Here is a 14,107-nt window from a genome sequence, read left to right on the forward strand (position 1 = left end):
TCAGCTCTGACAATGGAATAGTGGCTGTGGCAGAGTTATGGCCGCCACTGGCACCGAGAGCTGCTGATCGCCAGCGGAGGCAGGTGACACTCCCACCGATCAAACATTGATGACCTATCCTAAAGTCCTGAACAACCCCTTCAAGTCACATAGACACTTTTGTGTCATTTTAGCAGAATTTGCAATTTTTTTTGCAGTAAAAAGTTGTAAAAAAAGGTTAGACAAGAGTAACAAGCATTTTTTTCATTTTACACACAATTCATAATCCACATGTGACATTTGGAAGAATTTGGAGCAAAAAATTGTCAAGACAAAAAAAATTGATGAATTGTATTTTATATGCTCAAGCTAACTTGGAAAGTACCATGTTCTGTCCGAATAGGATCTCAACTCTTAGAGAACATTTCTGGGTATTTATAAAGTAAAAGTGAGACACAATGTAAATAATATTGTATTGGCAGAAATAGATTGTTAAATCTACACTAATGTAGAAGACTTCTTACATAGTAGTTACTTTCCAATATTGTATGTTCATAATAAATACAAAAATTGATTGTGGACACACTTTGGTATTCTATTCATAATCTCTGCTTCTACGTAGCTTTACATGAAAGAAGTAGGCAATCAGTCTGGCACTTCCAAATCATGTGGGAGGGAACTTTGTGTTTGCATAACATGTGAAATGATGATTGTACCGGAGTTACACATTCAGTAAAAGGCATCCGCGTATATAAAGACTTACAAAGTGTGCTTATTTCAACACCAGAGGAATAAAGAATCAGTAATCTGATGTTGCAAGCATCTGGATAGTACAGGTTGAACATTACTTACCTCCCTGGAATACTGCTTTACCTTGCACAACTAGTTTCACAAAGCTTTTCTTTTAAGGATTCTTGAAAATGATTCTCTTTGACTGCAAACGAAACAGATCTATTTCCAAGCTTCTGCTTTTGGCACTTTTGGCATTGTCTGGCACCATGTTGATTAAATATATGCCTACTCCATGCACACTCGAAGACCTAGAAGATAGTGTGAGCAATGCCAGGAAACAGTACTGCAGACATGGACTTTATGATCTGCTTAGCCTAAGACCTCGAGATCAAGGTGAGCTTAATTGTTCAAAGATTATTAAGGGGGATTCTGATGCTGTTAATCAGGGGCTACAACTGAATGCAGCCTTAAAAGGAAAATTCCACCATTTAAAGGAGAAGGATTACATAAACATAACTCATGACTGCCAACACTTTAAAGCTTTCAGAAGATATATCACTATTCCTATAAGTAAAGAAGAAGAGGACTTTCCTATTGCCTATTCTATGGTAGTACATGATAAAATTGATATGTTTGAACGACTTTTAAGAGCCATTTATGCCCCTCAAAATATGTATTGCGTCCACGTGGATGAAAAGTCAACAGAACAGTTCAAGGCTGCTGTGAGAGCCATCATCTCTTGCTTTGATAATGTGTTTGTGGCATCCAAACTGGTGAGGGTGGTCTATGCATCATGGTCAAGAGTACAGGCTGATATTAACTGTATGGAGGATCTGCTGAAAAGCCATGTTAAATGGAATTACTTGCTGAATACTTGTGGGACAGACTTCCCATTGAAGACAAATGCTGAGATTGTGAGAGCTCTCAAAACATTAAATGGAAAAAATAGTATGGAATCTGAGAAGCCATCACAAGCCAAACAGGGACGCTGGAAATATCATCATGAAGTTCAAGGTGATTATATTTCTGGGACTGGTTCTGAAAAACTACCCCCACCAATTAAGACCCCCATGTTTACAGGAAATGCCTACTTTGTTGTATCCAGTGACTTTGTAAAGTACATATTTGAAGACCCACAGACACAAAAACTTATAGACTGGGTCAAAGATACTTATAGTCCAGATGAACATCTCTGGGCTACATTAAACAGAATGCCCGGTGTTCCAGGCTCATCTCCTCATAATGACAAGTATGAACTTTCAGACATGAATGCAATGGCTAGAATGGTAAAGTGGTCATACAGCGGTGGAGAATTACATAAAGGAGCTGCCTACCCTCCTTGTACAGGAACCTATAGAAGGGCTGTATGTGTATATGGCGCAGGAGATCTGAGCTGGATACTTAAGCAACATCATTTTTTGGCCAACAAATTTGACCCAGAAGTAGATAACATTGCTATATTCTGCATGGAGGAGTATTTAAGACATAAAACAATTTTTAAAAGTGATTTATAATGGTCACGCAAGTCTAAAGGTAAATTATTTCATTGCCCACAATGCTGTAATCGTGAATACATTATTCCCCTGTTTTTATGGTGGACGGTCTAATGATCCAACAATACTACTTGTTTGTCTTGTTTTCTGTAAAAAAAAAAAAAGAAGGAAATATCCAGTATCCCATAATATTTATTTTTTTAATTCAGGGTCAAGTTTTTTTACTGCACCAGAAACACGATTATAACTGTATAAAAACCATGTCTAATTCTGTCTGACCCCAGTGATGATATTTCCCATGTACTATTCCCTGAACTACTGCTACAATGATCTATACATATTAAGAGACATTTTTATACATTTTCATTTTGATGGAAGCTTTTCTTGTGTGTTTGGATTCTTGTGTGTTTGTCTTTAATAAAACAATATTTATTTTCAGTTTAGTTCAATTGATGTTTGTTATTGATTAAAATGACTTGCTCTCCCTATTATCAGGTATACATGACCTAAAATGAAGCATGTGTAGAAAGAAGTCATAGCAAATGCAATAACTGTTCATTGGAAAGGGGTGTTTCACTAAAAAGAGGATATCTGCTATCCACAAGTTAGCCAATAAATTATAGATTACAAGGAGTCCCCAATCGATTGGCAAAACAGGGGACTTCTGTTCCTCTTTTGAATTAAGCAGCTGTGAGCATGCTCAGTTGCCATTTTTTACATTCTCTATCAGACTGGCGGAGATAGCTGAGCAGTGGGTCTTATGATGGCAGTCCCATAGAGAATTAAAGGGGAGGAGTTCAAGTACGCACAGTATATGCAATGCTGCTCTATTCAGAGACAGTCGTTTTAGCCGTGTCACTCTTACCGATCTAGAAGTTAAAGGGATCCTGTAATGCAAAATAACTCTATTAACCTGCAGCTATAGGGTTAATCTGCAGGCTAATGGTATTACGACACTGTGATGTGCTGGCACTGAGAGCCCCATTGCTGGGAGGAAATGAACGCAGTAACCGTGCCCCCAGAATTGACTGAAAACAGGATCAGCCGGCTTTCAGTCAGTGACAGGGACACATTTAGAGCTGCCACTTTCTATATACAGAGTGGTAACTTAAACCCTACCGGAGCCACCCTTGTGACTGGAAGCCAAATGCTGTCGGGGGTAATAAAGTTATTTTCTTCCCCACAGCAGGGCTCTCAGCGCGGGAGCCACACAGTGTCAGAACACTGTTAACCTGCAGATTAACCCCATATCTACAAGTTCATAGCAATATTTTACAGGTTCCCTTTAATGTCTAACTTGTAGATAAGTGCTGATCTCTTCTTTCGGGAAATCTGTTTCAAGTAATGGTTAGCTCAACTAAACTTCTGTATTAGAACATCAGTACACGTGCATGTTTGAACGGCATCTGGCACCTGCCTGTGCAATATATGGAATATATTATACATGAGGCTGGCAGTCCCCAAAGACATTATTATAGACATCCTAATGCTAAAACGTAGGTAGCTCGATTTATTCTACAAGTCTTTACTGAATGTGCATAGACTTCAACATCTGACTTTCTTTATTAACGGAATTGCCAGAAATAGGTTTTCCGATATGAAGCGATGTGTAAATTATTTTCATTATTAAATACTTGCAAGTAGTAAAATGATTAAAATAGAGAAAAAATCCTTGACTAAAAATGTTAAAGTGTTTGTAAAAAATATTTTTCTATGATGATGACAAAACAATAAAATATGAAATATACAATGAAACATTTTACAATGAAGGCATAAATCTTGTGTAAAAAGAATAATATATAAACACCTGAAACAAAGGGAAAGATGTTTGTTATATTCTTTCTCCTCAGTGAATCATTAAGGATGTGGTGACTATTGTACTTGAAAAACCAGTAGAGAAATGAGTTAATGAATTATTCAATTTTATTTTTCCTAAGGTCCCAGAACTTTCAATTCAATCTATTGTATGTAAATTAATTTAGTTAAAAATAAAGCAAGTTAAGTTGTAATGTGTCAGGATGTATCTATGTTTGATACAGGTTAGCTAACAAGTTGATGAATCCTTAGATATGTTAACTATAAAATTTTACCATTAACAGATGGTAATTAGACTACTAATAAATAGCAAAAAATAGTTTAGATGCAAAAGTGACTTGCTTCATCCCCAGTATGAGATCTGGGCATATTTATTGATTAACAAATAAAGAATCATTACCATAGATGCTCTTTTTCATTAAGACTTGGAATTGTCTCATGGAATACATCTACCAAAAAGATCTGGGAGTAAAAGCATGTTAAAAAAAGAAACCTATATCCATAACTGTTCTTCAACTATATCAATAGTAAAAGAATAAAAACTGAAAATGTAGGCCCCTTAAAAAATAGTGAGGAAAGAATGGTTGTAGATGACGAGGAAAAAGCTAACACGGGAAGACGGGAAGAAAAACATTAGACGCGAACAAAGAAGACCCAGGAAAACATACTCAGAAGGGAGGTAAGAACATTTCTAAAACAATCCACAGCGAGGAGATTGGAACAAAACAAAATCCTCTAAACTGCATGCTCGCAAACGCCAGAAGCCTGACAAACAAGATGGAAGAACTAGAAGCAGAAATATCTACAGGTAACTTTGACATAGTGGGAATAACCGAGACATGGTTAGATGAAAGCTATGACTGGGCAGTTAACTTACAGGGTTACAGTCTGTTTAGAAAGGATCGTAAAAATCGGAGAGGAGGAGGGGTTTGTCTCTATGTAAAGTCTTGTCTAAAGTCCACTTTAAGGGAGGATATTAGCGAAGGAAATGAGGATGTCGAGTCCATATGGGTCGAAATTCATGGAGGGAAAAATGGTAACAAAATTCTCATTGGGGTCTGTTACAAACCCCCAAATATAACAGAAACCATGGAAAATCTACTTCTAAAGCAGATAGATGAAGCTGCAACCCATAATGAGGTCCTGGTTATGGGGGACTTTAACTACCCGGATATTAACTGGGAAACAGAAACCTGTGAAACCCATAAAGGCAACAGGTTTCTGCTAATAACCAAGAAAAATTATCTTTCACAATTGGTGCAGAATCCAACCAGAGGAGCAGCACTTTTAGACCTAATACTATCTAATAGACCTGACAGAATAACAAATCTGCAGGTGGTCGGGCATCTAGGAAATAGCGACCACAATATTGTACAGTTTCACCTGTCTTTCACTAGGGGGACTTGTCAGGGAGTCACAAAAACACTGAACTTTAGGAAGGCAAAGTTTGACCAGCTTAGAGATGCCCTTAATCTGGTAGACTGGGACAATATCCTCAGAAATAAGAATACAGATAATAAATGGGAAATGTTTAAGAACATCCTAAATAGGCAGTGTAAGCGGTTTATACCTTGTGGGAATAAAAGGACTAGAAATAGGAAAAACCCAATGTGGCTAAACAAAGAAGTAAGACAGGCAATTAACAGTAAAAAGAAAGCATTTGCACAACTAAAGCAGGATGGCACCATTGAAGCTCTAAAAAACTATAGGGAGAAAAATACTTTATCTAAAAAACTAATTAAAGCTGCCAAAAAGGAAACAGAGAAGCACATTGCTAAGGAGAGTAAAACTAATCCCAAACTGTTCTTCAACTATATCAATAGTAAAAGAATAAAAACTGAAAATGTAGGCCCCTTAAAAAATAGCGAGGAAAGAATGGTTGTAGATGACGAGGAAAAAGCTAACATATTAAACACCTTCTTCTCCACGGTATTCACGGTGGAAAATGAAATGCTAGGTGAAATCCCAAGAAACAATGAAAACCCTATATTAAGGGTCACCAATCTAACCCAAGAAGAGGTGCGAAACCGGCTAAATAAGATTAAAATAGATAAATCTCCGGGTCCGGATGGCATACACCCACGAGTACTAAGAGAACTAAGTAATGTAATAGATAAACCATTATTTCTTATTTTTAGGGACTCTATAGCGACAGGGTCTGTTCCCCAGGATTGGCGCATAGCAAATGTGGTGCCAATATTCAAAAAGGGCTCTAAAAGTGAACCTGGAAATTATAGGCCAGTAAGTCTAACCTCTATTGTTGGTAAAATATTTGAAGGGTTTCTGAGGGATGTTATTCTGGATTATCTCAATGAGAATAACTGTTTAACTCCATATCAACATGGGTTTATGAGAAATCGCTCCTGTCAAACCAATCTAATCAGTTTTTATGAAGAGGTAAGCTATAGGCTGGACCACGGTGAGTCATTGGACGTGGTATATCTCGATTTTTCCAAAGCGTTTGATACCGTGCCGCACAAGAGGTTGGTACACAAAATGAGAATGCTTGGTCTGGGGGAAAATGTGTGTAAATGGGTTAGTAACTGGCTTAGTGATAGAAAGCAGAGGGTGGTTATAAATGGTATAGTCTCTAACTGGGTCGCTGTGACCAGTGGGGTACCGCAGGGGTCAGTATTGGGACCTGTTCTCTTCAACATATTCATTAATGATCTGGTAGAAGGTTTACACAGTAAAATATCGATATTTGCAGATGATACAAAACTATGTAAAGCAGTTAATACAAGAGAAGATAGTATTCTGCTACAGATGGATCTGGATAAGTTGGAAACTTGGGCTGAAAGGTGGCAGATGAGGTTTAACAATGATAAATGTAAGGTTATACACATGGGAAGAAGGAATCAATATCACCATTACACACTGAATGGGAAACCACTGGGTAAATCTGACAGGGAGAAGGACTTGGGGATCCTAGTTAATAATAAACTTACCTGGAGCAGCCAGTGCCAGGCAGCAGCTGCCAAGGCAAACAGGATCATGGGGTGCATTAAAAGAGGTCTGGATACACATGATGAGAGCATTATACTGCCTCTGTACAAATCCCTAGTTAGACCGCACATGGAGTACTGTGTCCAGTTTTGGGCACCGGTGCTCAGGAAGGATATAATGGAACTAGAGAGAGTACAAAGGAGGGCAACAAAATTAATAAAGGGGATGGGAGAACTACAATACCCAGATAGATTAGCGAAATTAGGATTATTTAGTCTAGAAAAAAGACGACTGAGGGGCGATCTAATAACCATGTATAAGTATATAAGGGGACAATACAAATATCTCGCTGAGGATCTGTTTATACCAAGGAAGGTGACGGGCACAAGGGGGCATTCTTTGCGTCTGGAGGAGAGAAGGTTTTTCCACCAACATAGAAGAGGATTCTTTACTGTTAGGGCAGTGAGAATCTGGAATTGCTTGCCTGAGGAGGTGGTGATGGCGAACTCAGTCGAGGGGTTCAAGAGAGGCCTGGATGTCTTCCTGGAGCAGAACAATATTGTATCATACAATTAGGTTCTGTAGAAGGACGTAGATCTGGGGATTTATTATGATGGAATATAGGCTGAACTGGATGGACAAATGTCTTTTTTCGGCCTTACTTACTAACTAACTAACTAACTAACTAACATGTTAAACACCTTCTTCTCCACGGTATTCACGGTGGAAAATGAAATGCTAGGTGAAATCCCAAGAAACAATGAAAACCCTATATTAAGGGTCACCAATCTAACCCAAGAAGAGGTGCGAAACCGGCTAAATAAGATTAAAATAGATAAATCTCCGGGTCCGAATGGCATACACCCACGAGTACTAAGAGAACTAAGTAATGTAATAGATAAACCATTATTTCTTATTTTTAGGGACTCTATAGCGACGGGGTCTGTTCCGCAGGACTGGCGCATAGCAAATATGGTGCCAATATTCAAAAAGGGCTCTAAAAGTGAACCTGGAAATTATAGGCCAGTAAGTCTAACCTCTATTGTTGGTAAAATATTTGAAGGGTTTCTGAGGGATGTTATTCTGGATTATCTCAATGAGAATAACTGTTTAACTCCATATCAGCATGGGTTTATGAGAAATTGCTCCTGTCAAACCAATCTAATCAGTTTTTATGAAGAGGTAAGCTATAGGCTGGACCACGGTGAGTCATTGGACGTGGTATATCTCGATTTTTCCAAAGCGTTTGATACCGTGCCGCACAAGAGGTTGGTACACAAAATGAGAATGCTTGGTCTGGGGGAAATTGTGTGTAAATGGGTTAGTAACTGGCTTAGTGATAGAAAGCAGAGGGTGGTTATAAATGGTATAGTCTCTAACTGGGTCGCTGTGACCAGTGGGGTACCGCAGGGGTCGGTATTGGGACCTGTTCTCTTCAACATATTCATTAATGATCTGGTAGAAGGTTTACACAGTAAAATATCGATATTTGCAGATGATACAAAACTATGTAAAGCAGTTAATACAAGAGAAGATAGTATTCTGCTACAGATGGATCTGGATAAGTTGGAAACTTGGGCTGAAAGGTGGCAGATCAGGTTTAACAATGATAAATGTAAGGTTATACACATGGGAAGAAGGAATCAATATCACCATTACACACTGAACGGGAAACCACTGGGTAAATCTGACAAGGAGAAGGACTTGGGGATCCTAGTTAATGATAAACTTACCTGGAGCAGCCAGTGCCAGGCAGCAGCTGCCAAGGCAAACAGGATCATGGGGTGCATTAAAAGAGGTCTGGATACACATGATGAGAGCATTATACTGCCTCTGTACAAATCCAAAAAATGCCCCTAAAATATAACTTTTAATTAGTAATAGGTAAAATGACCTAAGAGAGTCAGGAGACAGTATTACTTAACCATATAACTTAATACTAAAAAGGATAGAGGTATCTAGGTGAGGGGGGTGTTCTCTCCCTAACTCACCCTACCTTACCGCTGAGGTTGGCACCCTAAAGTCGACATGGCGCCCCCACTCAACGACGGCTCTCCCTTGAGACCCTAATGGAGATTACTTAAAGAAAACACCACCACCAACACCACAAATATTATAAAGTGCTAATGTGCTAAAGTGCTAAAGTGGCACCTGCAAGGTATATTCCATATTAATCATATACCAGTAAATCTTTCAGGATTCTTTGGATGTGAATCCTGCTCCCTAGTAACTGGGGGTGCGAGCTGTGAGTAGAGATATTAATAGATTTTCTACTCTATATTAAACAAGTGCAGGTAAATATATCTTATCTTATCTTAGATATTTCAAGTTGCAGAAAATCTTCAAAAGAAAATATACACTCAATAGAATGATATTGTTGTAATCACCTGCACATGTGGTATTTCACACCCAAAATATATCAGTCTGAACAAAAAGAGGGGAAATGTCCCATTCTAAGATATTCATAGAGTATATTCAGACTCCCCAATTTCATAAGAAACAATAGCCACAATAGTAAGAGATTGCTCACACATGTTCGGTAAATGATGACAGTACAAACCCAGTTACATAGCACATTGCAGGGTTTTAAATAATCAAAAAGTTTTAAAACATGGTCAGAGAAAAAACAGTACTAGTGGTACTCATCATTTAGCTGCCCGTCCCAACGCGTTTCCCCCCCGGGAGATGGACCGGGGTTCATCAGGGGACCAAAAAAGGGGGGCTTGTTTCCCGAGACGGTGACTGCTGCAATGAGCTACACCCGGCCCTGACCACTCACTGTGAAGGGTTACCTGTCACTCCTCGCCCTGCTTAAATAACGTCTGTCGCCATTTTCGGCGCGTCTTCCTACCGGATATGGCGTACTCCCTCTACCGCTCTCAATATCGGCACAGAAAGGAGCGTTCCTACCATAGGGAGACCATTCAATGTGACACGCTGTAATGGAACGCTATGCGCTCCACCTTGCGCAGGCGCAACGTCTACCGCCGTTTTCGGCGCGCCTTCCTACCGGATATGGCGTACTACCTCTGCCGCTCTCAATATTGGCACGGAAAGGAGCGTTCCTACCATAGGGAGGCCATTCCGTGTAACACGCTGTAATGGAACGCTATGCGCTCCACCTTGCGCAGGCGCATTAGATCCTTCAGCGTAACATTTTAAAAGACATGACGTATCACTGCTGCCGTCTTTTGGGCAGCCACAGACATACCTGCTGCAGAGTCAAAAATAATCTTAAAGCGCTTTGTGCCTAATCTTGCGCACGCGCATTGGTACGTGTGCTATATGGTACCATTAACACTTGTCAGAGGCAATACTTAACAAGACAAGCGTCATAAACTAATGAGTCAATATTAAATGGAAAAGCAGATCAGATAAGAAATTTTTAACAGGATGGAGGAAGTTTAGTAACCCTTCAGTGGCGGTCATGTAAAAGACATTTTCTTAACCACCACTAGGTAGGTGGGGTCAACTATAAGTGGTCCATATGATGTTGTTTCGCTTATGGAGCGGAAACTGTTTATGTGGTCTTAGACCTATACATTCACAGTTTTCTGACACTTTTAACCTTGTGAATACCAAAAACAATATATTTAAATAAAACTGTTAAAGTTGAGCTGCTCATTCAGACCTGAAGGAGACATTGAATCCAGAAGATAAATCCACCTTGTCTCTCGCTGGAGTATCTTTTTGTCCCAATCACCCATCCTGACAGGCATGGGGATAGTCTCTATAACCTGGAACAAGAATGAATCAAGATCACCCCCGTGTTTTTCAACCATATGATGTGCTAGCGGGGTGTCACGTTTGTGTTTGACATCTCCCACATGTTCACCTATTCTGGTTCTCAGCTGTCCTTTTGTTTTCCCGACATAATTTAACGGGCAACTACATGTGCAGAGATATACTACTCCCATAGTTCTGCAACTGGCAAAATCTCTGTTTTTAAAAATTCGTCCTGTGGCGACACTGCAAAATGTATTAGATTGATTAATCAGTTTATAGTTCTTGCATCCACTGCATTTAAAAGTACCCACATCCCTGCGTTCTAGCCAGGTGCCTCCTGCTTTTTGAGAATCCAGGTGACTATGGACCACGTTTGGAGGCATCTTCCTACTTTTAGGTTTCAGGTCCGAATACGGGCCCTCTCCGATACCCCGACTCCCTTCTGCAGCTAAACCGGCCAGCAATCTTACATCTTCTAATGAGTCAGCTGATATGCCCAATGATTGGCATTGAGATTTGTCATTATTAATAAAAAATTTTCTCCATTTTAACTTTCTCATAAATAAGTTGATATCTTTGACCCATACAAATGGGTCAAACCTAGTAGTAGGTACAAAGGATAGCCCATTTCTCAATACCAATAGTTCGGACTGGGATAACTCATGGGTGGAGAGATTAATAATTTGCTCTGCCCTTCCTTCTTTACAGTTAGTTATTTTTTCTGACTTTGAGGGAATCGTGTGCGTAATGGGTAATTTCTGGGGGCACTATATCGATGATGTCCTCGTCCTATGGTCGGGTAGTGCCGCCTCGTTCAGGAGATTTGTGGACCACTTGAACCAAAATGACCTAAATTTAAGGTTTACCTGCGAAGTGGGGGGAGAGAAGATCTACTTTTTGGATGTCCTTCTCGGGAAGAACAGAGAGGGGACATTGAGCAGTTCCATCTATCGGAAAGAGACGGCGACGAATAGTCTCCTGAGATGGGAAAGCTATCATCCCACTAGTCTAAAAAGAGGGATCCCGACAGGGCAGTTCTTCAGACTTCGGAGGAACTGCTCCTCCCTGTCAGATTTTGAATATCAAGCAGGTAGACTAAAACAACGTTTCAGAGACAGGGGATACCCAGACCATGTGATTAATGCCGGGTATGAGACGGCACGTGGAGCAAACAGGAATCACCTATTGAATGTCAAATCAAAAGCACAAAATGATAATCTCACCAGACTTATTGGTACTTTTGATGACCAAAATCATAAGGTGATGGGGATTCTGAGACGCTATTGGGGTATCTTGCGGGCTGACCCGGACTTGGTGGGATGTATTCCCAAATTTCCCTCTGTCACGTATAGAAGAGGTAAATCTATACGAGAACACGTGATCCATAGTCACCTGGATTCTCAAAAAGCAGGAGGTACCTGGCTAGAACGCAGGGATGCGGGTACTTTTAAATGCAGAGGATGCAAGAACTATAAACTGATTAATCAATCTAATACATTTTGCAGTGTCGCCACATGACGAATTTTTAAAAACAGAGATTTTGCCAGTTGCAGAACTATGGGAGTAGTATATCTCTGCACATGTAGTTGCCCGTTAAATTATGTCGGGAAAACAAAAAGACAGCTGAGAACCAGAATAGGTGAACATGTGGGAGATGTCAAAAACAAACGTGACACCCCGCTAGCACATCATATGGTTGAAAAACACGGGGGTGATCTTTATTCATTCTCGTTCCAGGTTATAGAGACTATCCCCATGCCTGTCAGGATGGGTGATTGGGACAAAAAGATACTCCAGCGAGAGACAAGGTGGATTTACCTTCTGGATTCAATGTCTCCTTCAGGTCTGAATGAGCAGCTCAACTTTACCAGTTTTATTTAAATATATTGTTTTTGGTATTCACAAGGTTAAAAGTGTCAGAAAACTGTGAATGTATAGGTCTAAGACCACATAAACAGTTTCCGCTCCATAAGCGAAACAACATCATATGGACCACTTATAGTTGACCCCACCTACCTAGTGGTGGTTAAGAAAATGTCTTTTACATGACCGCCACTGAAGGGTTACTAAACTTCCTCCATCCTGTTAAAAATTTCTTATCTGATCTGCTTTTCCATTTAATATTGACTCATTAGTTTATGACGCTTGTCTTGTTAAGTATTGCCTCTGACAAGCGTTAATGGTACCATATAGCACACATACCAATGCGCGTGCGCAAGATGAGGCACAAAGCGCTTTAAGATTATTTTTTCCTCTGCAGCAGGTATGTCTGTGGCTGCCCAAAAGACGGCAGCAGTGATACGTCATGTCTTTTAAAATGTTACGCTGAAGGATCTAATGCGCCTGCGCAAGGTGGAGCGCATAGCGTTCCATTACAGCGTGTTACACGGAATGGCCTCCCTATGGTAGGAACGCTCCTTTCCGTGCCAATATTGAGAGCGGCAGAGGTAGTACGCCATATCCGGTAGAAAGGCGCGCCGAAAACGGCGGTAGACGTTGCGCCTGCGCAAGATGGAGCGCATAGCGTTCCATTACAGCGTGTCACATTGAATGGTTTCCCTATGGTAGGAAGGCTCCTTTCTGTGCCGATATTGAGAGCGGTAGAGGGAGTACGCCATATCCGGTAGGAAGACGCGCCGAAAATGGCGGCAGACGTTATTTAAGCAGGGCGAGGAGTGACAGGTAACCCTTTACAGTGAGCGGTCAGGGCCGGGTGTAGCTCATGGCAGCAGTCACCGGCTCGGGAAACAAGCCCCCCTTTTTTGGTCCCCTGATGAACCCCGGTCCATCTCCCGGGGGGAAACGCGTTGGGACGGGCAGCTAAATGATGAGTACCACTAGTACTGTTTTTTCTCTGACCATGTTTTAAAACTTTTTGATTATTTAAAACCCTGCAATTTGCTATGTAACTGGGTTTGTACTGTCATCATTTACCGAACATGTGTGAGCAATCTCTTACTATTGTGGCTATTGTTTCTTATGAAATTGGGGAGTCTGAATATACTCCATGAATATCTTAGAATGGGACATTTCCACTCTTTTTGTTCAGACTGATATATTTTGGGTGTGAAATACCACATGTTGTGCAGGTGATTACAACAATATCATTCTATTGAGTGTATATTTTCTTTTGAAGATTTTCTGCAACTTGAAATATCTAAGATAAGATAAGATATATTTACCTGCACTTGTTTAATATAGAGTAGAAAATCTATTAATATCTCTACTCACAGCTCGCACCCCCAGTTACTAGGGAGCAGGATTCACATCCAAAGAATCCTGAAAGATTTACTGGTATATGATTAATATGAAATATACCTTGCAGGTGCCACTTTAGCACTTTAGCACATTAGCACTTTATAATATTTGTGGTGTTGTGTTGTGGATTCTGTTTTTGGGCTCCCTCTGGTGGTTAC

At 40.2% G+C, this 14,107-nt stretch overlaps 1 protein-coding gene across 1 annotated transcript; it reads left to right on the forward strand.

Moving 5' to 3' along the window:
- Positions 1-723: 723 nt before the first annotated feature.
- On the forward strand, positions 724-4,157 carry LOC138676491 (beta-1,3-galactosyl-O-glycosyl-glycoprotein beta-1,6-N-acetylglucosaminyltransferase 3-like). The gene has a single exon (XM_069765827.1). The coding sequence runs from the start codon at positions 900-902 to the stop codon at positions 2,223-2,225; it is 1,326 nt and encodes a 441-aa protein (XP_069621928.1). The 5' UTR covers positions 724-899; the 3' UTR covers positions 2,226-4,157.
- The last annotated feature ends 9,950 nt before the right edge of the window (positions 4,158-14,107 follow it).

Source organism: Ranitomeya imitator, chromosome 4, assembly GCF_032444005.1.
Source record: "Ranitomeya imitator isolate aRanImi1 chromosome 4, aRanImi1.pri, whole genome shotgun sequence".
Taxonomy (NCBI): Eukaryota; Metazoa; Chordata; class Amphibia; order Anura; family Dendrobatidae; genus Ranitomeya; species Ranitomeya imitator.

Excerpts from the sequence above, each read along its gene's own strand:
- LOC138676491 (XM_069765827.1), top strand. The coding sequence starts at position 900 with ATGATTCTCTTTGACTGCAAACGAAACAGATCTATTTCCAAGCTTCTG.